Source organism: Poecilia reticulata, chromosome 6, assembly GCF_904066995.2.
Source record: "Poecilia reticulata chromosome 6, P_reticulata-male-v2, whole genome shotgun sequence".
Taxonomy (NCBI): Eukaryota; Metazoa; Chordata; class Actinopteri; order Cyprinodontiformes; family Poeciliidae; genus Poecilia; species Poecilia reticulata.
The window spans coordinates 12,973,158-12,999,478 of record NC_088835.1 but is presented as its reverse complement, the minus strand read 5'-3'; the positions used below and the strand labels follow the sequence as shown (position 1 = coordinate 12,999,478).

At 40.2% G+C, this 26,321-nt stretch overlaps 1 protein-coding gene across 3 annotated transcripts in view; it reads left to right on the top strand.

Moving 5' to 3' along the window:
- Positions 1–26,321, top strand: part of smpd3 (sphingomyelin phosphodiesterase 3) — a 68,434-nt gene that overhangs the window by 34,536 nt on the left and 7,577 nt on the right. For all 3 annotated transcript variants that reach the window (XM_008411768.3, XM_008411767.3, XM_081607957.1), the window contains exons 5-9: positions 16,299–16,374; positions 18,670–18,831; positions 19,837–19,926; positions 23,430–23,493; positions 23,705–23,873. In XM_008411768.3, the coding sequence (XP_008409990.1) occupies positions 16,299–16,374; positions 18,670–18,831; positions 19,837–19,926; positions 23,430–23,493; positions 23,705–23,873 (561 nt within the window). The remainder of the gene's footprint in view (positions 1–16,298; positions 16,375–18,669; positions 18,832–19,836; positions 19,927–23,429; positions 23,494–23,704; positions 23,874–26,321) is intronic.

Below are 26,321 nucleotides of genomic sequence, written 5' to 3'. Positions count from 1 at the left end.
TTCACAAGGTCTTCGGGTTTCACGTTTGCCGATAAATTAGTGCGCATTGCACATTTGGGTTTTTCTCTGCCACGTTTAGCACTTTAATAAAGGACTTAATACTAAAATGTCAAGGATTTGCAGCTTTCCCATGGCGCATTCGTCTGAGGAGTGACTAACAAAAATGGACCGATGGTCAATGTTTTAATGAAAAACACTGACCAATGCCCATGAAACTTGTCTTAGCTGCACATGAGGAAGTACTCTCAAATAAAATCGAAAAGCTTAGTGTTGCTGTTCAGACTGTTAATAAGCTAAATTAAAACCGAGTTCCTTCAATCTTCATTTTTTTATATTTTAAAAACAAACAAAACTTGCACAACAGAGTTTATCATTCAACCCTTTCTCACAATGGCTGACTTCCAGACCTCTGGACGTTGACAAAAAACAGAGGAAAGATCAAGTTCACATGCAAGTATCCACTGATCGCAGATCACATGAAATTGGAGCCCATCCATCCATCGGTGCACCCTTAACAGAAACACTTTGGTTACATTTATTACAGGAATTGTTTGGATTGTTGCTGCACCAGTAATTTGTTCAAATATTGTTTTGTTTTTTTTTGTTTGTTTTTTCTAACTCTGAGGTTTTTGTTCATACTGGATGTTTGAGTTTTTAGATAGTTTTGGTCTGAGGTTATGATGCTGCTGAAAAAGATAATTATAATACTTGTTATGCATCTTTATCAAACATGCAAACAATGTGCAGAGGGCTGTAATGAGTTACAGCATCATTTAGCTCCTCTCTATAATGAACATGTGTATATTTTTACTATGTGCTTAGCAGTTCTAATGCATAAATGCAAGCCCATCAGGCACAATGGGTTTATGCTATGCCTGCTAATGCACTGCAGGCTCCATGCACAACAATGGGATTTCTAAACTGGACATATTTGTTGTTTTCTGTTTCCATTTACCAGCTGTCGATGTTACTTTGTATAATATCCAAACTCATGGCAGCTGGATAAAAGCAGAGCGGCGCAGAGTTAAAAGCTTTTCAGTGCGCTGGATCTCTGCAGAAGCTAAGGCTAGGTGCCGCATGTATGCCATTTATTGAGTGCAAGTGCCACGTTTTGACAGTGTGCGGGTTCATTAATCAGTCGCACGCTGTGACTCTGACAGAACGCGAAGCTGGATCAGTTCCAGTCCCCGCTGGGGCTGGGTTGGCATTATGTGACCAGATGTGGGTGGTGAATACCTGTATGAGCACGCCTTACATGCCCCGGATCTTGTGAAGCCACACTCCATCACAGCTTGCACGCTGACAGCCTCATCCTGTTTCCCTGCTGACTGCGGCGGCGGCGGCAGCTTTGCAAGCTGCCTTCGCTTTCTTGTTTCACCACCTCCGTGCATGTAAGGTCACTCCAGGTCTCGTTGACAAGTCGGCCGGGCGCCAGCTGGCTGGTGGTTGTCTCAAAGCAAGCTGCTGAGGAAGAAAGAGCTCTGTTTAACAAAATAGTTCTCGCTAATTTAGCTGTGTTTCTGGCTACAACGTGGGCACATCTCTCTAAAACTGTAAATACACATCAGCGCTTCTCTTGAAATTAAAGGATTGTTGGTGGGAAGCGATGGTAGCTTCTTCTACATGTTTCTAACTGATGGTATTTAGGAACTATCTGCAATGTTAAGCAAATTAACGACAATCGCTCAAAGTATTGTTTCGCTGCTAAGCTGGGAATTTTATCAGTGTTAAATAAACTTAGTGTTTTGCACATTAATATGTCCTGTTCACAAAGCATCCATCAGAGTGAAATGGCTACCTAAAGGATTCTTTCTTTGATTTTTATTACAGTCAAATCATATTGAAGTACGTATTTTCAATTTAAAAAAAATTCTCAAACATTAATGCAAAATAAGAAATTGATAAAAAGGCTCAATGTTGCTGTTGAAGAGAAAGCATCTCTGTTCTTGCTGAGTAAGTAGAAGCATCAACGTTTGCACTCATAACTAAACCCACACCGCTTTTTGACTACATGTGTGGAAGGCTCAAAACAATATATAAGTAAATTGTGTCTGCATGTACAAGCAGAAAAGCAAGGTACCATTAAATGAAGGCAAAATAAAGGAACACATGTTGCTATTCACAATAATCCTACAGTAGAGAGCTGAGGAGCAGCCGCACAGTTAATACGTGTCAAACTGAATTTCCTGCTGCACTTCCAGAATCAAACGCAGGAGGTTAGGACAATGCTCCAAACATGAGCTTCACTGATTATTTTGATCACTCAAGTGAGAGGGATGTAAATATGGCTACTGTGAACATAAATAACACAACAGATGCAACTATAACCTAAAATCAAAACCAGCCTCATAAAGACCGACATATTAAACCTCTAAATTCGTCTTTAATCTGCAACCAGATCCACAACTTTATTCCAGACATGGCTTTCAGGTTTCCCCCTGTGCAAATCTTTCTCTTTGTCAGGAAAACTTTAAGATTCACTTTTATGCATTTTTATGTGGTTACTTGGCGTTTACTGAGGGGTTTGTGAAAGCCGGCTCACGTTCAAAACCTTTAACTTAAAAAACAAAATCACCAAACGTTCAGTCCAGTCTAAGTATTAAAGTTTATTTTAAATATTTCTGACCATATTTTTGCTTGAGTCTACCAAATGAAATGTTGTCTCAGCTGAAACTAAGTTTAAATTAATACCGTTATTTGAAGCAAAACATAATTTACTTGTTTCTTTTCTTTGTGTTCATACTTTACTGCTTGACAGCTCCTGAAATTAAATTCTTGAAAAAATGAAAGTCCTCTTTTTTTATTTGTTCAGACTGTACTGAAAGTCCTTTTAGATGCAACCCTCTTAGTCATCGTTAGGGCAAGAACGTCTCAGCTTCAGTGTCCTGATTGCACGTTATCTCTGCTGCATCGATCAGCTCCGGTTTTATGTTACTCCGCTCATCTGCCGCCCGTTTCTCGGCCAGCTGCGGGCTTTCATGTGTCTGCTCTTTATTCTTCATCCTTCAGACATCTTGGCAACTTTCCAAGGTGAAGCCCTCGTTCCCGCGCCGATCCCCCAGCTCACTTCACCGCCAGCTGGGACGCATCTCATTAGACGCAGTTCATTTGAGGCACCTGATGTTCACACGGTGTTTGTCTTTGTACTCGCCAGATGACTTGATTGTTCTCTCATATGAAACGCATTAGTGTTGTTCCTTTGTTTGTTTTTGTCCTTTGATGCTTTGCCGTGTTTGCTGTGGTGCATCAGTGTCATTTCTACATGTGATTTACAATTCATTTCTTTTCTTTTTTCCAGTTATGATCACGTAGAAAATTAATTGAACATAGCATGTTTGAATGATATTGTAAAAACAATTTATTAATTATATACGCCCACTGGTTAAGTGAATACTATGCCTATAAAATTAGACACTAAATTTAAATCTGAAACTGCATGGTTTGTGGTTATTCTTTGACTTGCTTCCTTCCTGCTTCATTTTCATTATATAAATGGCAAAACCACCTTTAAACTGGACTAAGGCAAAACCAAAGCATTAAAAATCATCTAGGATGTGGATGGTCTTTGCAGGGGTTTTGGAAAAGTCCCTTAAGGTGAGCCAAGAACATAGTGCACAACTTGTTATGAGTATTAGATTGTAAGTCCCCCATGTTTTTTGAGTATTTCCTGAACTGGTGAGGTCATATGGGTCCAATATCATAAAGACCTCATATTTGGGTCCTGGGTGTGACGTGGAGGAGTCAGCGGCAACTCATCCATGGCAAAAAAAATAAACAACAAACAGAAACATCCGGTTTAACAGCCTGAGTGTGACTGGTCAGCAGGGATCTTCACAAAAAAAATGTTTATCACTTATTGATAATTCATTTAGGAAGGACTGTTAGAGCTTAAAAGGCTTTCCAAAGCTTTCACTCAACTTTACAACCGGGAGAATTGTTCTCCTTTATAAACCGAGCCGTTTGCCTTGATCGCCTTAATATTTAATGTCTAATATGGTCAGGTCTCTTTCACGCAGCTGCCAGCTGAGTCTCGGCTGAGTGCGTCAGGGAGCAGCGGTGACCAGTCGGGTCTGACGTCGCAGCACAAACGGGGAAATCACTTTGATTTTTCAGGAAGCGGTGCAGACGTTAGACTGCATTCGCAGGCTGTGTCATGCTCCACAGTAGTTTGGAAGGTTTTAGTTAAAGGAACCAAGCGCAGATAGCCACTGGAGAGGAGTCGAGAAGTTATAACGAGGAAAATAAGTGAGACGTACACCACCTCAAAGTAATGCATGACATGGGGCAGCATGGAACATAGACGACAGTAAACTGCAGCAGGAAGTGAAAGAAAATGAGGAGAGATTGATTACTGGAGAGGACAGGTGGCTGATTGGAGAAAGGCTGCAGCTGTGAAGAGAAAAAGAGAGAGAGAAAATCAGTGAGCAGAAAATATTCAGTGAAGATGCAACCACTTTTAACACGAAGGTCTCCTTCTCCTCAAAAGCTAATGTCCTGCAACATTTAGACGCGTTCCTGCTCAAACACGCTCGGATCAAATGATTGAACTCCCTCGTCATCAGCAGTCATTCAACTGGTAACAAGCCCTTAATTTGACTCAGCTGTGTTGGAGAAAGGTAGCTTTGGGGGACTGGAGTTGGAGAACTCTGTCTTGACCTTTCCACAAACCAAGGTTCGGGCAGGTTCCATTTCTAAAACGACCTCTGAGCAATTGTTGTGGCTCTGCGTTTCAATCTGGCAGTCGGGTTGGTGACATTTATCTGGGAAATTAGTACATCGAGTCAAAGCTCAACCCAGATCATCGCTGGCAATTTCTGCCTGATGAGTTCGCTCCAATTAGGAACAATTTATGGTTCAGAGTTTGATGCCAGTGGGTTGGTAATGTAACTCGAGGGGCGCACGCATTCTGATGATTTCCCCGTGGATGTGTTTACCTGGAGAGCAGCGGCAGGTCGGCAACATAAATCTGAATTGTGAGACGGGAGAGAGACGGATGGAGAAAGACAGGAAGAGAGAGAATATTAATTAAAAATGTTTCCCCAAAGAGAAACATAGCATGGAGAGGAAGAGAGCACCAAAGCTGGACCCCATAATTAAAGCTTTTCCAGGCTCAACATTTATCCTCTCTTATAATTATTTGAAGCTATTAAGTGCATGGTTGAGGAGTCGCACATGTGCTTGTGAGTAAATACACAGTTTAGATGCATTACTACAAATTAGATCTGAGCATAGACAATGGATGGTGAAAAACCGTAGGAAAAAGCCTCTCAGAGATTTAGTGACCTGAAGGATTTCAATTTGTAACCAAAGTTGGTCAGTCTGACGGAAAAAAGATTTTTCTGCAGGAGAGATTCTGAATCTTTTCTGTCTGAAGCCTTAATAATACCGTCATGTGACTGAGTTTGATGTCTACACAGTCCTTTTTCCAGTAGAACAGGTTTTAATTATTTTTCTTTTTTTTCATCAACTATTCAGAACTAAAGCTGTCGACCTTGAAGGTAAGACAAAAATGGAATCTATGAGAATTGGTTTGGACGTAGTTCACCAACCAAAAGGAACATTTCTTACAGCAACGCGAGCATTTAATCCCTTTTTCCTGCAAAAGCTTTTTGCCTTTTTAACTCCAGTCTGATCTACATCGTTTGAGCAACACTCTTGATGAAGCCAATTAGAGCAGCGCCTTGCAGCAAGTTTTTGTGGTGGCATCTGGGGGTTTGGAGGTCACTGCTTTGAGACCTGAAAGTGCTTTTTTTCTTTCTCATTTGCATATTTTATTGTTGGGGGGATGGGGGGGGACTGCCAAATTTCAACATTTAAGCAAAGAGGGTTCATGTTTTCATGTAGGAGTCAGAAACTGCAATTCAGTCAGGATTTAAATGTTTCTTTGGTCTGTCTTCATTAAATTAAGATTTGAGTGGATCATGTATCCACTGACATGGCGCTTTTATTTCTGTCTGGTCTTATTCAATTTGTTTTAGGGGGTTTCCGACTTCTCTTCGGTCACAAAAGGTTTTGACTGACTTTCACAAGACGCAGTGAAGCTGAGTATGAGACACTTTCTTGCTGTTTGTGTCAGGAGTATTTGGTGACTGAGGGGGCCACTGACCACCCCCACTAGAGCTGCCAGCCTTTTTCTTTGCAGTTCACAAAGATCAGGATCTGAAATTTTCACTGTCGATTTATTATTATTTTTATTATTGAGAATTATTACCAAATGGTTTTTGCTGAAAACCCAGCAAAAGACCCGAACTGTTGGCAATGTGATCACAATTCTGACATTGTAATTTCTGAATTTGTTGATTATTAATTCATTAATAGTTGTTTTTATTGCTAATCTACTCTGTATTTTATTTGTTGCCGAATATTTGCTGTATGCTGTTTACTTTCAGTAACAAAATCCAAAAAAGTAATCCGACCATGTATTTATGTCAGGGTTATATGTATATGAAAGTTCGCAGTTAACTATTTACTATATTTAATGCATGCATCATTTTTAACAATGTTGACAATGCTAGAGTTCAAAAGGTTCTTTTTCCCAGCTTTGCTCTGCTTCCTGTTGTTCGTGGCAACAAATTGGCTGTTTAATTTTCAAGTGAAGTAATTAAATGCATGCAAGTAGTGTGTGAGGTGAAATCTCTGTTCATCCCCAATGTGGCGATAAAAGTTAACGCAATTATTTACAGCGGGCTCAGAGCTCTTGTAATCAGACTTGCCCGGTTCGGTTGGCGTCGAGTGTGAAATCTCCTCTCGCGGCTCGTCTCTTCTCCGCTCGGTTCTGTCTCGATGCTCCGTAATGAGAGGAAGTCTTGGGAACTTTCAGAATCCCACATTCTCGACTCATTTTCTTTTTTTTTTATTATTATTATTTTATGAGAAACCCAGTTAATTATACTTCTTGTTCTTTTGGCTCACGCTGAGCAGAATAGGGACTGAATATATATATATATATTTTTTTGCATGAACTGTTTCTTGATGAGGCTTTCTTGATGAGGCTTTCCGTCTCAGCTCTGAGCTTTAAAAAGCCTCGGCACCATGTCAACACAACCTTATGTCTTGGATTGTACACATATTTACTGTCCAACATTCCCTATAAGCACGAATGCGCGCATATACACACACACTGAAACGTCCCCGCAGGCCTCTTGTCAGTTTCAGGGTGCACACACACCTATTGAGGCATGAATAAGCCCCTGAAATATTAATACATAGTGTGGCATGTGGATGGAGGGAACAGCACTGGAGGAGAAAAGGAGCGACTGAACAGGTTGGAATGGAGATGTAGTTGGAGAGATACATCAAAAGAATCAAAAGAATTTTTATTCAAATTTAATTTGGAGTGAATTAAATGAATTTGAACCAGATAACATTTTTTTCTTTTTTCCTTTCCTCCTGTCTTAATGCAAACCTAAACGACAGGAAAGATAGAAGCATTTCCCGTATCAAGTTCTAAAAAAATTTATTTTCAGTCTTAAAAATGTGACGGCAAAATAAAAAAAAAATAGCAGTGATTTTACAATGACGTCTAGCCATGGCACTCGTTTATATTGCCGGCTAAATTTAAAGCACAGTTCAGTTTTTATTCATGACACACAAACCCAGTTTTTAAATGATGTCAAAAAACACCAAGATACCAACCAGCCTCGTTCCTGGATTAACTGAATCTTTGAGCTACATCCAGTTTTGCGTGTAAACAAACGGATGTCTGAATATGAACTTTTCTAAGTGGTAATTTTCTGTTGTAGACTGAGAATGGATAGAGGGGAAAAAGAAAGGGATCTCTTTCACTTTTCTCATTGTTCCTGAAACCTGAAACCATACCTGATCTGCTCCCATTAGTTTGGTTCGTCTTTCTCTGAAGGCAACGTTTCTTCTTTAGTTGTTTGTTATAACCAAAGCACAAAATTTTTATTCTTTACAGGTGAAAGGTCAACGCCTGCAGGGCTTTCCAGCGTTGCTTTAGATTTGCATAGCCTGGCCCCGTTCTCCCTTATGTGTCAACTGTACTGCATAAAAATAATAAAATAATTGTATAAATAATCCCTCTTGAGCATGCAGCCGCTGAAGCCACAGGTTAAGCTTTGTCAGATTAAAAGTTCAACTTCAAACAGTGGAAGAAACAAACATGTTCAGACATATTTGATTATTGTTGCAGTAGAAACCAAAGAAATGTTTCGTGACTCTTCATTGGCAATCGCTTATACTTCATCATACCAATAAGAATTGATTGGTTAACGAGGTTTGATGACTGAACTTGATGCACGGGTGGCATCCTATCATGCTGAAATCCATCAACGTCCCGTTGAGTGACCCGTTCTTCCATAAGGCTGCTGGATTTTGTGGAAATGGAAATGAGGGGAGTGAATGTCTGAATTCAGTGATATGGATGGATGAGTGAATACTGTTGGCAACACAGAGTGCCAACTGCATTATGCCACCCTTCCCTAAACACTTGTTATATGAGGAGTAATTGAATTAGAGACTTGAATGTTGAGTGGGAAATCTGGGGTTGTGGGGTTTATTTAGTGTTTCCAACCTGAAAAGTTGGCTTGTGTTTGGTATTACAGTAAGATTAATTAAGCTAATGCTTTCCTGTGGCTCTGAGGGTTTTTCTCTGAAAGCATCTTCGCAGACATCAAGCCAAAACATATCACCTGTTGTTGGCAGTTCTCTTCAGTTTGTCTGAATAAATGTCCACTCTTCTGTAGGCTGCCTCAACACTGTGGCTAATTCAAAGAACAGAAAACCCTGTTTTCTTGACTCGTTATGTAAGACGCATTTGCGCGTTCAGAATGCCCTTTTTTTGGTCAACAAGACATTAGAAAAGAAGCGTGTTTTTAAATCTGAGAGACGGTGGATCAGAGAATAGTTGTGTTGACGAAGCATAAGTTTGGTTTGGTCTAAACTGAGATGTTTCATTCTCACGTTGTAGTTTATGAAAGCTTCTTTTTTTTTTTGGTTGTTTCAAGTTGTGTGAAAAAGAACTTAGAGATTGATTGTGTTTTTGCTTTTTTTTCTAATCAGGCTTTAGTATTTCAGATCATCATGCTCGTATTCTCATTGGACAAATTTGTGAGAAAATCTAAAAAGCTGTTAATTATTTTCCCCCCATTTTTGCTTAATTTTGCGGCTGTAATAATGTTTTATTCGCATGCAGGCTTTACTAACAATATGCTAACTGTTGTGCCGGGTCCTGCAGACCGTCACTGCTAGAAGATACTATTGGTTCAGACGAAATTCTTCAAGCACGTACCAAAATGTCAAACCTAAATAATTTGCAATGACATTTGAACTATTCACTGTATGTACAATAATCATGTGAATAAATGAATATGGGGTTAAACACTAAATACATCCACTTGTGGATAAACATTTGTTTCGGTACCAACTTGGTACCTGTTGATTTGTCACAGCTCCTCACAAATGGCAAAATGTTTCCAGAGCTGACAGGAAAAATGCTCCAAGTCCTCGGCTGTCGAAAATCTCTGCTAAACCTGTCACATGTAGACCTGTCAAAACTTTCCTTTTCAATTGATCCTTTTCTTTATTTTTCTGTAGCTGTACTGAAGACTTCGATTAAGAGAAGACCTATGAAAGAGCTGGTTAGTTAACGCGACGATGGGCAGCATGTGGTCACTGACTACATACATCTCAACTTTCAGTCAGGCTGTAAAAACAATCTAAAATGTTAATTTTAGTTCTTTATTCAAATTATTTTTCAGATAATCATATTTTCACTTTTGTTGGAGCAGTGGGAAAAATATTCATGGTAGTGCTGCATTCTAAAATATAATTCCTTTTATTTGTACACAATATTTACATTCACTCTAACTGTGATCCAAATTTAAGAGAACTAAGAGCAATGAATTATGAAAGGTTAGAGAAACTTACAGCCTTAAATTGTCATTACGTTGTTAGTTGTCAAAGCAAGAACAAAATGTCTGGAAAAGCTGAGAAACTACAGAACAAGCCAAAATGGACTGACTCAAAGCTTTAAGCTCTGTCTGTGCTGGTTTGCGCTGCATAAATCTTAATGTTGCGTCATTATTTTGAAGATATTAAGCTCTGAAAGAAAGACAGTATTTTGTCTGTGACCACTAGAGGGCACCTGTCTCCCTCTGGTGACCATTTTCTTTCCGAAGGTCTCAGTTAAACCTTTGGACTCACCTTGGTGTTCACTCTCACTTCAACAGTGAAGAGCACCAAACTACAGATCTGATCAGGCAAACCTCCCTGAAGATGTAATGACATTCCCATAATGCACTGCTGATGTGGTTTTTAAACAAAATGCGGAAGTTTCCAAATTATTCCTCACTGGAAAAAGGGATTGCTTTATTGCAATTTATAGAGTATAGCCTATACATATCTTCTCCTCAGTTTTAATTGTCTCATTTTTATCATTTGGCTTTTTCATTGTTGTTAAAATCAATCTTTATATATATATAATATATATATAGATTAGAGATGTGCCGATCGATCGGCCACCGATTGATCGGCCGATCGATCGGTCTGTATGAAAAAGATCATAAACTTTTTCCGTGAAAAAGTGTATGATCGGTGATCACCGATCACGGTCTCTTATTGCCGATCACACAATCCGATCACCTGCATCTCATTTCGCAGCCTGCCTGTGCAGCTGGTCTCCTCTTTCCTTCACACTGCGCAAACACGCAGCAACAAATCCTAAACAATGTGAAACTATAACGCACTGAGTGACTGGGGAAGTTTGCCTGTTTTTGGAATGAATAAGCTTTAATTTGTTTTGTATTTAAATAAACTTCAACAAGTGAATGCTCAGACATTTTTCACCTCATACAATAAAGGACTGAAATATATATTTTGTCATGTTACAATGTGTGTTTCAACCTGAGTTTGACTGTTACAATCACAAGCAGCCATGATGCATTAAGTTATAATATAAGGTCCTTTACAAAGGTCCCATTTAAATTTATCCTTGTCGTCTAAACGTATATATATCTATCTATCTATCTAATCTATCTATCTTATCTATCTATCTATCTATCTATCTATCTATCTATGACCGACCTCTGCCTACTGGATCATTTCAGTGGAGATTTCAGACTGTGGCAGGAAGCCGGAGTGCCCGGAGAGAAACCGATCTATAGATAGACATCTATCTATAGATCTATCTATCGATCAATAGATCGATCGATCGGACCTCTGCCTACTGGATCATTTCAGTGGAGATTTCAAACTGTGGCAGGAAGCCGGAGTCCCCGGAGAGAAACCTGCAAACAGGAAACCTGTCAAATCTTTTTACCTTTTGTCCTTTGGTGTCTGATCAATTCTTCTCATAAATGTAAATGAAACCGTTGTTGAGCATGTCTTCACTGCAGTCGCTGTCTGCAGTGAAGACATGCTCGTTATCTGCCTTCACAGTTCGTTCTCCCTTCATTAAATAACAGTAGACGTCTGTCAGTTTTGGATCGGCACAGATGACGGAGGACAGGTGGTACGTCTCCGTCCCACATTCTGCAGGGACATCGATGGTCTGAGTGGCTTTGGTTTGGTATTCCCTGGTAAACCTATGCAGAAAAAACACCAGGACCTTGTTATCGGTCAGACAGTGTTTCTTCTGCCAGGCTGACCCGCAGCTTGAACAACGGCGTTTGCACGCCAAATCCAGCCAGTATTCAAGCAGTATAGATATACTGGTTGAAAATAACACTGGTGGAAGGGCAATGAGGGCGCCGTCGTTCAGCCGCCTGAGGGAAGTGGCTCCACAGTTAGAGCAGAAGTCGTTGTCGTACAACTCTCTATCTGTGTCGCCGCCAAACGAATCCAGCCAGACCATCACAGACTCTAGCAAACTTTTTGTGTCGTAGTCCTTTCCCACATCCGATGGCAGCTTCTTCTCCCCCAGCTCCATCAGAACTGGGGAAAGGTCTTGCTGACTAAAATGCTTGCCAGGCTGATGGACAGCTGAGAGGAGGAGACTCCCACAGCAGGGGATGGACGATGCCTCCAGAAAAACCCTCTCCTTAGCGAGACACCGCTTGGTGACTCTCAGGTTTAGGATGCTCTGGAACGCAGCGTTCACCCAGCTGTTCTGGAGCTCATTGGAGAACTTGAAGTTCTCCTCCGCTTGTCCTGGTCCTGCAGATGATGTCCCTACATCTAGCAGATCCAACCCAACGCTATCTTCTGAATTAACGTTAGGGGAACAGGAAACCTCGACATCAATGGAAATCTTTACATTCACAGATGATTTTTCAGACAAATCAGCACAGGAGAAACGTTCCCCGTCCGGGGAACGTTGTAATTCAAAGGACCCTGAGAAAGTGGCCTTCAGAGGACTTTCCTGCATGGATGGGACCAGCGAAATCAAAGCTTTGGCTGCGAGATCAGCCACAGACAAATCTTCCCCAGCCGGGTTAGATTTTTCTGCGACTGCAGTCTCACACTCACGCTGTACCATCATCTCTGAACAAACCTCCCCAGCCGGGTCGGTTTGTTCTTCGGAAGTAGATGGAAATCCTTTCCAAAACGGATCGTCCTCTTCATCCTGATCGTATCCTTCATTGGAATCCTTCCCTGGGAAGAAACGATCGCACACTTTTTTCATCCCAGTCGTCACGGCATATCCGATGCCCCAACCAACCGGGAAAATCAGGGGAACAAGCGCCGTCGCAAAACTGAACATTGTTGCTATAAACAAATTTGAAACTCCAAGAAATGTCTGGATCCTGACTGATGCTTAGAGATTCCAGTATTCAAGCATTAGCACTTCTTTGATCTACTGTGATGCACATAATGCCATCTATGACCTCATCAGTGAGCTCACTAGACTTCTGGTGCAACGCCTTACTTCTGGTCGTTGCTATGGAAATGATCAGATCAGATCTGCATGACTCAAGCTGACATAAATACTTAAATAAAACGTTATACTTTTTATTTATTTAACATGAAGAGATTAATAGATTTGTATATGATTTAATTTTTGCTTTTGTGGTTTTCCATACCTGCTGTGGTATAAATGTTCTGAAGCCTTTGATCCACTATTATTTTTAATTACTATTAATTCATTAGGATTATTCGTGTATTAATCATTGCACAGTGCTAGGAACAGTCTGTGACTTATATTTATTTGTATAAATTTTTGCAGATAATTTAATGCTGTGACTATTTTACCAAACATAAACAAAAGCAGAAGAGCGATCCAGACCTGCACTTATACATCATTTTATTGAGGTCCAGAACCCAGAAGTTCTTGGCTTGTGTCATTCAGGAGCCTTGGAGATAAAAAGGCTTCATGATTGTATTTCAAAGGCAGATTTCAAGAACAACTCGGGCAAAAGTTTGGGTCAGGTGCTATTTGAAGATGTAGACGTGTGTAGGAATCTCCACGATGTCAGTAACACAGAGTACCATGTCTTAGTAGGTGTGTGTGTGTGTGTGTGTGTGTGTGTGTGTGTGTGTGTGTGTGTGTGTGTGTGTGTGTGTGTGTGTGTGTGTGTGTGTGTGTGTGTGTAGGGGTGCGCGTGCATGCGTGTGCAAGTAAAATGCTTGCTACCTTTCTGTGCACAATAGTGGATATATATATACTATATATATATAGTGTGCATATACTATATATATATATAAATATATATGTCTGAAAAACAATCTGGCTGCTTTAGGGTTTCCTATTTATTTTACACTATTGTAGGTCAACTGGTATTTTACTAAATAAATAAAAGCTACATGCAGCATCTTTGGATTTAAAATAGCATTTTCTGACTTAGTCAAATTGCCAAACTGTTGCAGATTTCTTAACAAGCTTTTGTAGAACTCAACGTAGGTTGTTTGGCTTTTCAAGCAGCCCTCCGTGATTTTGTTTTTTGCTCTGCTGTTATTCTGCGTTCAGCTTACCTGGCTAGATGCTCCTGTCTTTAGCTCTGCATCTGATCTGTGAACCCAAGCAGCAATCTCTTTTGATCTCTCTTGAAACAGACCTGCTTCACGCAGACGCCTTTTGCACTTCAAACCCCACAATCACAGCTTCCCTTTTCTCCTCTGCAGCCCTTTATTCCTCCTCATCACCGTGAGTTGCTTCCACCCACCGACACTTCAGAGCTGCGAGTCGCTGCCTTCGCTCGCTCTCCTTCAGGACTCTTAGCGCTGCTGTTGAAGGTGTCTGATTAAATAAAGAGTGATGTCTTGTTGTTGTGACGTGGCTCTCCACGTCTGCTGCTTGCGGAGTGGAGAAATTGAGGTCGGGAAGAAGTGGTGAAAAATGTATGAAGAGCGATGTGGATGTGTTAAAAATAATGATCTCCTCAGTCGCGTTGTTTGTTGTCTCTGACTGAACCGGCTTGTTTTTTTTTGTGAGACAAACTGACTTCAGTCAAGCTGCCGATTGTTGCAAATGACTCTTGAAAAGCTTTGGATTTTGTTTTTCCCTGGTCGTCCTGCTTTGCTCATCTTCCTGAAATCCTCTCTGAAACAAAAAAGACACGGTTTTACTTTTAGTGTAGCAACCTTTCTGCTTGCATTGCTTACTGCTGATAAAAAAAATGTTTCATGCCCCCAGAAGCACCTCAGATCATCTATAATCCTGCACAAAATGTCAGGAGTACCATTATTTCTAGGGAAGGAGCAGATCAAATGGTGATCAGCAGTATTTGTTTTTGCACACAAAGAACTTTAGCTGATATTTACAGATTTTTCAGAATATTCTTGGAAAAGGTTTCTATTTTTTTTTTACCCATTAACCGTTTTTATACGGTACCATTATGACATATCTACTATTTACATACATAAGCAGGAATACGCATTCAGATAACTGATCGGAGGTGAGAATACACGGTTTAATCTGCTTCATTACAAAAATCTAAAGAAAGTAATAATAATAAAACAGAATATTTAGCTTTGTGTTTCAACCAAACAAATAAAAAACACAAGTGCACAAATTGCAATTCTGTCATGTGACTGAGTTAAACCAGATCTGTGTCTGTATTCTGGAGCAGGAACATCAGGATTCAGGGAAGGCAGCAGGTTTCTAGCAGAGCTCACTGCAGCTTTGCTTTTTATGCAGCATCAATCAACTGCGCTGCAACATGTTAATGTCACAGCTGCAGCAGCCAGCGTTTAGACAAGCTATCAGAGCACAATCAGCGCAGAGAACCAGCTGACTGAGAGCGTCTCCCTGCAAGCTGAAAAGGCAAAGAGGTTGCAGCAGCAGGATCAGGAGGAAAGCATCTGAAATCTGCTCTGGACAGAAGCTTCACGGTTTCTGGATTATTCCTCACCCTTCCAACCAACTTTCTTTCTTCTGGGCAAAACAGTTTGAGTTTGAACGTTTCGCTCCATTAAAGATCTGCTACATGTCTTGTTTCTAATACTACAACTCCCATAATGCTCTGCTGGTGTGCCATTCAGGATCCACAAGCTAACTTCCCATGTTGACATTCATTAGCGTCTCAGTGCTACTTTGCAGCTGTTGGGATAATTTTGAAGAATGGGACAAATGTGTTTCTTTGATAAACGGAGCTGATGCAGAATGTGCCTGTTTGTAATTATTTAGGATAAGATTTTGTTATATTTTTTTGTTCAAATCAAAACAGACTTGAACATAACCACTCATTAAACGTCGCTAAGTACAGCAGGAGTTTTCAAAAAGAAAGTTCTCAGTTTTGCTGCTGGGAATAACCTTAGAAAGAATTAGACCCAAATAGGAAACTGTACTTTTTATTTTATTAAAGTTCAAGACCAATGTTATAATGCAAGATATTGCATATTTAATTTATTGCAGAGCAGGTAAAAAAAAAGATAAAGCATTAGCATTTTTAATTGCCATTTGTGCAAAAGGTTGTTTTTTTTTTTTTACAGCACTGATTTCAATTGATTTAGGCAAACATTAAACTTCTGGAATGTTCTTCTCAAAGGACCAATCTCGTTGAAAATGTTTGGACCTTTGCCTAAAAGCCTCGCCTGTGCCAGGAAATCGACCAATGTCATTAGCCTGTAATTTCTCCTGAGGGCAGAGGTCAAATATCCAGAAAGAAACTTGCTGATTGCAACAGCAAATGTGTGGTCGAAGTGCAACTTGATCAGGGACATTTAATCAGAGAGAAAGCAGAAGCATAAACCATCGAGGCATAACATTATGACCAAGTAGTTCAGATTATCTATTCATTGTGTGACCATTTTGTTAGTTAATGTGTCGGGAAAGAGGAAAATTGAGACAAGCCCGTGTGGCTTAATTCAACAAACAAACTACGACATTGCTGAGGTAGAAAACAACGCCGGTCCTGCTGGATCGGTTTCATTGACATTGTGTTGGCGTCTCGTCCCTGCAGGTTCACGTGGGCACCTCCCATCAGGAGCAGAGGGTGGTGGGATACCTCACCTGCACGCACCTCCACGCCATAGAAGGTACAGTAGCTGCTGCTCAGTTACTCTGCAGTGCAAATGTTTGCATGTAGGTCTAAGCTGCTCCTTCGCTCTGAATGTCTCGTTACCAATGTCTGTCTTTCACGTTTGGAAATTTAGCTAAACGACTGCGTCAAAACCCTCCGTCTGCTGTTCCCATGGCGACTGCCTCACGCTGCTGAAGGCGTCACAGACCTATTTAAAGCCTCCCGGTCAATGCCACGCTCATTTTTTACCAAAGACAACCCTTCTGCCCCCCTTCCTCTCCTGCTATTCTGGGTTTCTCCTACACTTGTTGCAGGCCCAAATATAGCAGAATCAGGGCTGCTTCTATAGACGCACCAAAGATAAACCCCCCTCTTAAGGTGAATGGGGCTGCGATGTGAGTCAGGGAGAAAGATGAGAGAACACAGACCTGAAATTTTTTTTACTGAGACGAGCAAAAGATGCAGGCGGACTGATTCTATAACTGAGCATGAGCTGGAGTTAATAATTCAGGGCCTGGGTGAAGGTCTGGGGGGTTTCAGGTGGGCAGCAGTTGGTGTGTTTTCTTCTGCAACCTGTGAGCTTCTCAGATATGCACAAACCGTGCCTCACATGTGGAAGCGTCTAAAATCCCTCCAGGTTTCTGCTCATTTTTCTGTTTCCCACCTCTTTTTGTCAACAATACCGTAGCATCTTTTCTTTCATTTATTTACCATGTTACCATTCTACTGGTACCTTTATTTTAATTTCTATTTGTACATCCTCCCGTTTCTCTATTGTGAGGTGTTGATGTAACCATCTGGGGATCCATATGAGAAAATCAAGGCAGGAGTCAAATTTAGGTTATCAGGTCTCTCATTTAGGATGCAGGATGTTGGACTCAACAAATGGAAACAGTCTGATTTAATCAACTGAGTGAAAAACCATCATTTCAGAGACTCTTCCTTTTCTCAACTGGTTTGACTGTAATAAAAGGCTAACGTTGGTAGCATTTGTTTCGTATTTTAGCAAAAGCAAATGTGCAGCGTGTTGAATAAAAAAACAGGAAACAAGTTGAGCACAGAAAAAGGGTGTGTCTGGATTTTAAAAAAGCAACTATAACAGTTTCTGAAAGCTGTGTTTGTGATGCAGAACAAAAATATGAATCGGGACACAAGAAATGCAGAGTCGTTGTTTTAGAGTCACATTGTCAGAACTAAAATCCTTATCTGTCCTTACATACAACTAAAGAAGTTGGATTAAATTTTCTTTTTTTTTTTGCTTCTTGATTGTTTTCTTTTGTGTTTTGTTTCTTTAAATTAATGTTCGGGCTTAAAGTAATCTTTTGACTTTTCCTGACACGTAAATAAAAATGTCTCATTTCCCATCAGATCCATCCTTCTTTAATGAAATAACATCATGGGGTGTTTTTACATTTTAGCATAACTTTGTGTCAACCCAACGGCAGCTCATCCGTAGAGCATTGGAGCTTTTATTTTGTTTGGCAGCTCAACATACAGAACGTTTCCCTGAAGATGGGTCCTGGACTAAAAGTGATTGAACAAGCAGCAAAATATCTGGAATATTTTGAAAGACCTTTAGAAAGTTTATTGCTACTTATTAATGGTCCGCTGTCCGTTTGTGGCCCTCTGAAGGATTTTTCTCAGCCACGGCTGTAAATTATCAACAACATAAACTGTTCTTGCCCCGTTCTCACCGGGCCCGCTTGTTGACAATTCAACACTGACCAAAAGCTTTTCAGAAACTTATTAAGCATGAAGAAAAAAGTAAATACATTTCCATTCATGAGTGCACAAGTTCAAATTCCCCCTTAAATGTTTCCTTCCCTTAAATCTTCCTGTTCAAACACATTCGCAAACAAATTTACAACAAACACGCCTCCACATTCCTCAGTTTCTTCCATTTTTTTTTTCCCTTGTAAATTTTGATAAAACACAAACATTTCACATGGAGCTGAGCTGCAGCCCAGAGTAATCAAAGCCAAAGCCACCTACTCACCCGCCAATATCTTGACACGTCTTTGTTTCTCACACCTTCCACTGTTCATCTGTTCCCTCGGATGCTCTCACCCTTTGCCTCCCCCTCTGCCGCTCGCCTCCTCCCTCCTCAGATTTACCGGCAGCAGTTGATAGATGCAGCAGACCTCGGTGTTAACAAACACGCTAACAGTCTCTCTAACTCCTGCGTTATGTAATAACATGAAAAAAGAAAAAAAAAAAAGAACAACCAAAGCAGATATGGTAGCCTCTGGATGAGCCTGTTTTTAGCTCAGAGTGGACAAACACGCTCTGGTGGTTTTTGTTTGCAATCCAGGGGATTCGTCGGTCCGCTGCGAGCAGCTGGACCTCCTCCTCCAGTGGGGGGCCGAGTTTCGCCAATCCTCATCTCAGTCCCCCGAAGGAGAGAAGGTGCTGGAGGACCTGGTGGCCTTCGATGTCATCCTGGGAGACCTCAACTTTGATAACTGCTCTTCAGGTAATCAGAGCCGCATCCCGTTTCCTGTCTGCCTGCACCACCATGGTGTCTTCCAGGTGTGCAGATGTTGATGTCGTTAACCTTCAAAGTAAAGGTCAGCAGAACTGCAACATGGAGGAGCAGTCGAGCATGATCGACTAGAGTAGTTTGAGTGACTGAAACATAAATTGTCAACACGTTTATTACTGAATCTCATTTGTGTTTAACAGTTTATCAGAGGTTCATCTGATGCGCTTTGTGGTTGAAACAGGCTTATATTTCATTTAATGAAGTTACTGACACAGTGGGCAGCCAGACATTTTACTCAAATAAGAGTAGAAATACTTCATAATGATAGCACTCAAGTAAAAGTAAAAACTTTGCTGCAGTAAAATTACTGCTAACTGTTTTAGTAGTACAACACTAAAGTGAATCAGTTCCATTCAGTGCTGGTGGCTCACAGCCAACCTGTTTGAGCTTTAATGCAGTTACTCTTTATTGCATTCTTAATTTATTTGGATCTCTTGTTCCCATTTCTTATTCATGCATTCTTCTTTAAATCCTGGTTATAATCCAACTGTATGAAATTTGAATAATTACAGCCATCTTTTCCCGGTCTGAAGATTTCTACCAGGAGTGTATTTGTTGAGTCAGATTTGTGTTCAGAAGCAAACAACAGGCAAATAATACTAAAACTCCACAACAAATAGTTTTAAACGTAACTGGATTTCTCATTTCACTTCATCATAAACTCTTTGAAATTAGAACATATATCTGTAACATAGAGACTCAAGATGAAAATTTATTTTCTGTGCCAAGTAAAATGTAAAGTAAAAAAAACAAATCCCCTTCGCTGCCATCTAGTGTTGATTGATGGTGTAAATGTTTTTAAAGCTTTCTCTAAAAAGATCCGCAAAATAAATCATATTCATATCAATACTTTTGCAGTAAGTTTTCAGTGTATTTCAAGCCGTGACTATTATTTTAACGTCCACGGTCGGTTTGTGTGTGTCTGTCCTTTTGCAGAAGACAAACTGGAGCAGCAGCACACACTTTTTTCTCAGTACAAGGACCCATGTCGCCTGGGGCCGGGGGAGGACAAACCGTGGGCTCTGGGTAAGAACAAACACATCCGCTCGAGTTCGCCTCACGCCGACGGCAATTTCAGTGTCACCCGAAGCTTATGACACGTCCACAATCCCAGGTGTTGCTGCAGCAAACGGGCTCGGAGCAGAGCGGACTGCAATCTGCATCCTCGGGCTAAATCAGGATGTGAATTAAAATACCACCAGCACAGCAGGGCTGATGCATGGGCATTAGTGACGCAAAGACGGGAGGCTTTTGGTCTGGATGTGAAGCATTATTTAGGCCAGCAGTATTTCGGGGACAGTGTGGGCAGGACAGAGTGAAAGAGCTTGTTTGGAGAAGAGCTTATTTATCTTTTTTTTGCAGCAAGCTGGAAAAATAGCAGCTCTGCGTTTCCTCTATAGCAGCGCAGCGGGAGCATAGAAAAGAGGAATCAATGAAGGTGAAGATTACCGTGTTTCACAAAGATAATCCAAAGAAGACTTGGCGTAGATAAAAACATTTGTGTTGCAGTAAGAAGCAACAGAAGAATCGAACCTGAAAGCTGCTGTGAGAGCCTGTTATCACCAGCAAGCATGAGACTGCTTTCAAAAGCAATCAGCTTATCTGAAGCTGCAAGAATTAAAACTTTCACCAACATCTCTGTTTTTGGTCATTAAACAACAAATGAAGCATTGACTCGTTCATATTAAGCAAATAAATGTCAGATAAATGAGTAAGTATGAGTCAAGGGAGGTTTTTTTTATCATACGAGGTAAATTATTGTCATAAAATAATATTTAATGACAAGGTAAAAATACCAGCTAATACATTTGGAGGACAAAATATTACCTGAAGTTGCAAAATAACTGAGTTGAACATGTCAGCTATTTTAAGGTGTTTTTTATCACGTATTAATTTCTAATTTGACATTTTTTTTAACCTAGAAGTTTATCTGCAGTCATTATCAGTCAGATTTTTTGATCATGAGCATATAATTGTGGACAAAAAGTTCAGTATTTGTTTCATGTAAGCTTAAATCTTTTCTCAGGGCTCCTTGCTTAGTCATCAGTCTTTTCATCTCTAGTGATGTTCTTGAGGACAGTCAGATTTGTGCTCCAGCAGTTTTCATTTCACGGTCCTTTGACATCCCAGGGTCATCCTTGTCACGTGATCATAGCTTCTACTAAACATTGTAACATATTAATTGTGTGTTTATGTGACACTATTTCATCAAATGATTTTTTAAAATTTTGCTCCAGAAATAACTCCCAAATACTTGCTAAAGTTCTCCTTCTGATATTTACTGAATTTCCAGAGCTTTCTCATCCTCAGTCTTGTTGAATCCTTGGATAACCTTAATTTTAGAAGATCCTCAACATATGGCCTAGTAGTTTCAGAATACAGTCACTAAGAGTCAGTTCTTTATAAAAACCATGTTTGAAGTTAACATGTCGCTACTTTTCACAATAATATCCAGTATTTATTTGTATTTCCCTGGTTTAAAGTTCCGTCTTTTTTTGTGACCCATTATGTACTTTGGGAAGGAAAACAATCCAACGAGAACAGAAACCGTGGCCTCTGTTGGAAATGAGGAAGTGTGGGTGGAAACTATGTGAAAGAAGGCATGGTTTCTCTGTTCCGGTGCGACGCAGAGTGTGAATGATATCCGGATTCATTAGCTCAGAGAAACCGAGGTCACGTTGACCACCGAGAAGAGAGAAACTCTTCTGCAGTCATGGAAAAAACTAAATATATCCGTGCTTCAGAACCACTTTCAGATCCAGTGACGCTCAGCAGTTTTCCGCACGTCTCTCGACTCAATGTCGTCATTTGTTGAGGATTCCAGACTTTTGTTTCTCTGAGCTTTCCTAAGGTTTCGCAAACCAAAACTGCAAAAGTACTGGACTTTAAATTGGACCATTGGAACATTTGGATTCTTGCGTTTGGAGTCATTGTCCTGCTGTTGACCCAGTTTGGACTAAGCCAACGCTAACCTGTGACATTTCACTCTAGAATAATGTGATATACAGAGATGCTGAACCCTGTGCTCCTCTTCTTCACCTTCACATTGAACTCCTTATGACAGCAGGGGATAGTAAACAGATGTAAATAAGTTGGCAGAAGCCTGGTTGCAAATTGTCAGAAATTATTCAGACAGTAAACCGACACTTCTTTTTTTTCTTCTTCTTCGCAGTTTGCATAAATTATTGTTGCACTACTGCCATCTATTGGATCCTAATATCTATACCTCAAATTCTCATGATCCCAGTAATATTTTTTTTTTAAATCTTCTTTTTCCCCTCAATGCTATTTAACTGATCAACAACATTCTCAAATTTCAATTCCCTATTAAAACCTAATTCCGTTTTAATGGGCGCTTTCTTCTTGTATTTCCAATTTTGACTTCCAATAATTCTCTACCTGCTAAAGAGCCCCCTGGTGGTTCCACATAAAATCCGCACCGGACTATACGCCGCATGGTTCAGAGCTTAGGAAAAAAGTAGTGCCGTACAGTCCGGAAAATACGGTACATATATTTTCACCACGATGGTACAAAAACCCTCCATTTCCCAAGACAGCACTTTCCCAAATGAGGTGTAAATAACTTCCACTCTGTGAAGCACAAAGTTGCCGCATGAAATCTCATTCCTCTTCATTCCAGTAATCGTAAAAAAAATCTCCTCTTAGAGTTGCGAAAACTGCTGTCTGCACATCAAACATCCACTCCCCTTAAGAGCTCCGAGCACTTGTAAATTGACTGGACTCTCTCTTCATATGGAGCCGCTTCCATCACGTTGTTCAGCCTCATTGTGAAAAACGCCTCTGAGTGCTCGTCTCTCCTCTCACCGTCACATCTCTCCGCTGCATGAGAGAACACTGCAGTCTGAGGATTGCGAAGGCAGATAGCGACCTCGCTGAACAGCATCCGCTCTTGAAAAGCTGTTGCTTTTATGAAAGCTATTCTGGAGATAAAGCACTAAAATTCACTGAGAGGGCCACATTGCAAAGCAAGCCTCAGATCGATAAAGAGGATGCAGAGATGGTTTAGTGTTACGCAACTGGAGTGGACAAATGTCTGCTTGGCTTGACCACAATATACATACAGTTTAAATATATATCGATATAGGTTGATCAATGAAATCCATGGGAAATTCTTTATTGGCATTAAACCATTATTTTAATTGCTGTCTGGTGTTTTGCATGTTTCATGTTGTATTTTTATGATTATCTTTGGTGATGAGCTCCAGAGCCTCTTTGCTATCGTGCCGATCTTCAGTTCCCTCAACGGACTATTTCTCAAGTTGGGTCCGTAACATTCCAGTCAGTCAAAGGAAAGATGTTGGTGAAGGTTAGATATTATTTCAAACCAAAACCTGCCAGGTATATGAATCAACCAGTCACCAACAGGAACACTGCAGGAGAAAACTGCAAAACACAATTACATTTTAACTGTTTATACACATTGAAAAGATTGAACATGGTTTTAGTAAGACTGCCACTTAAACATGTCTACGCTGCAGCCCTTTTTATTTTATTGGTTTCTACTGCAGGCACTCTGCTGGATCCCAGTGGCCTTTATGACGATGACGTCAGTTCACCCGAAAGTTTACAAAAGTAAGTCTCGCGTGGGTTTAAACTTATTGCTTCAAACTTTTTTTTTTCTTTTCTTTTTTTTACTTTACGTTAAACATTTCGGCAGCCATTGTTGTCGCTTGTGTTAAACCACGCTATGTTTATTTTCCACTCACACCTAATCTGGCATGACTTTTAAGTCCTGCAGTTGAGCCCGCCTCTCTAACTCGAGTGACTCTGGTTGTTCTTACAGAGTGATGGAGAACGAAGAGGGGAGGAAGGAGTACCTGGTGTTCCCTCCCAGTAAGAACCAGTGTCCTGCCAGCAGTCAGAAGGGCCGGAAAATCCCACTGAAGGGGAATGGACGCCGGATCGACTACATCCTCTATGGCGACGAAGGCATTCAGCAGGACTGGAAACTGGTAGATAATGAAAGAGATGATGAAATGTGTTCCCATGTGTTGAAGAATCTGAATTGGACCTTTACTCCCTGAGAGGAGAAATGTGGCGAATGCACTTGTAGATCGTAATTAGTTATATCTGAAAACGCCTGCAGCTCCTTCTGTGTTGCTCTCAGCGCTCCGGCAGCCTTCCTTTCAATCTTATTGTTTTGTTAATATTCTGAGAGACTGTGCTCATATCCTGTCCTATGCATTTGGTTGATAAGATTTTCTAAGATTGGCGGCAGAATGCTGAATGCTGAGAGTGAATTGAAAGCAGTTTTTTTTTTACATTTTGACTTTTGTTTCAGATAATATGTACAGGATATGTCAAAGTAAAGGTCCTAACCGGACTGAAATTATCTACACAAGTCTCCTTTGCACTGTTTTAAAAGCCACTCTGACTTTATGTCATGCTAAATATTAAATTATCGAGATTTACATAAACGCATGAATCTAAAAGTGCAACTTGGCAATCTAAAACTGCATCTGAAGAAATGAGTGGGAATGAGATCAAAAAAGATATGAACACCCAACTTGTTGCAAAGTCTAATTTGACTCTACAAACTGAAAGTTTCACCTACTAGAACAATGAGACTTATTTTCAAAAATTTATTGATTTTATACTCAAACAAATTTTAACAAAAAGACAAATTCTGAATATTGAGTCTTTTTTCTGCTTCAATTATGACTGATTCACAACAACTACCCTTAGATGTAATATGTAAAGAGTAGAACCAGGCAGCAGTTACTTTTCTTTTTTTTTACTTTTAATCAATTTATTCAGAATATTTACATCACTGTTTATTACAATTTGTTCCAAAGAACAGTAAACTTTCTCTCGGGCTTCTGCTCGTGGTTCACTCTGGACGACACACTTATCAAACCCACAGGAAGACTTTGATTAAACCCAGGGACCCGAACAACAAAACAAAAGCAACACAACCCGGAACCACACAGATATAAACAACTGAGTCTTTGTCAGACATTAGAAAACCAAAACCCATCATTTACATGAAGACGACTCACTCTCATCCTCCTGCTTTCAGCCTCTTTTCATGTAAACTGCAGCCAGGTGTCGCCGCCTTGTGGCAGAGTACTGAATTTCACATCTCTTCAATAAAAGCTAATCCATTTTCAATATTTTTATTTGCTATTTTTAGTACTTTACATCAGTTCTTGATCTGAAATGTGTTTACAAGCATATCTTAAAGATCAATTATTATTTTTAGTGTAACTGTTAAATTATTAGCTTTGTTGCTTTAACTTTTTAGCTATAGAGTTGCTGTTCTTATTAGCAGTTGAAGTATTCCTCTAAGTGACAACAGAGTCAGTGATTGTTGCTGGACATTACCTCACAGGGCTGAAATGTTCCCCGTTCTTTAGATTTGGCTCAGACGTTGCCCATCATGTAATCTCGTCAGCTCCTAAGGCGTTCTGCCGTTGTAGTAAATCAAGCACACAGCCAGAAGAAGTCACTAACCCAAGTTTAAGAAAACCTCCCAGCACCTGATGAGAAAAAGAAGCAATTAAGACACAAGTCAGGAATCTTACACATCAAGACTTTTGAGTATTGTCTTCAATTTTTATGAGCACGTCTGTCAAACCTTTGGCCTTATTGTGTTAACTGTAATAATCTAATTTTATCTGTGGAGTTTCTGTTATCATTAGCAGCTGCAGCAAGTAACAATAGAGGAAGTAATTGTTGTTGGAAAGTACCGTACGAGGTTGTTGAGTCTGATTGACTTTAGAGGTTATTTACATGTGTTTAACCTCGTCCCTGGACTTCCAGTGAAATAATTATCAGAAGGACATGTGAAGTTGTGGTAACAGCCTGGGGACGGCCCTGTGGTCTTAACACAACAATGGCACTACTGACCTTGTGTCTTTTTATTTTGTCTACAGTCAGTACCTTATGATAATAATCAAAATCTGGAATGTAAATGGGTCACAGATTTGAGGACTTGAGCTTTTTCGATCAGGTCTGTCTTCACCTCACAGTAGAGCTTGGCTCCCATCAGGGACATGGCCTCCTTTTGAAAGATGAGAACCACAGAAACTACTTCACTAAAAACCACTCATTCTCTTGATTATGGTAATATCCTAAAAAAAAATTTAAAAAAAAAGCAAAAGAAGCAAATACCCTAATAGACTTTACGTCCTGTTAAGAAAGATCCACTTCGATCCCCAAACAACACAAACGGCATCAGTAACAAGGGGAAGTCCAGATGGGGCCCAAACCCACACCAGGATGAAGACACGGCTAAAATCCTGCATTGCGATTAAAAAAGATGGTAGAAAATGATTTAATATTGATTTAATTGAGATCTGCGTTTCAAAGAGTCTCCTGGAAAACAAGACCCAACAGGTTTTGCAATCAGTGCAAAGAAGCCTCATTTAAAGCAAATTATGCAAAATATTTACAATCGG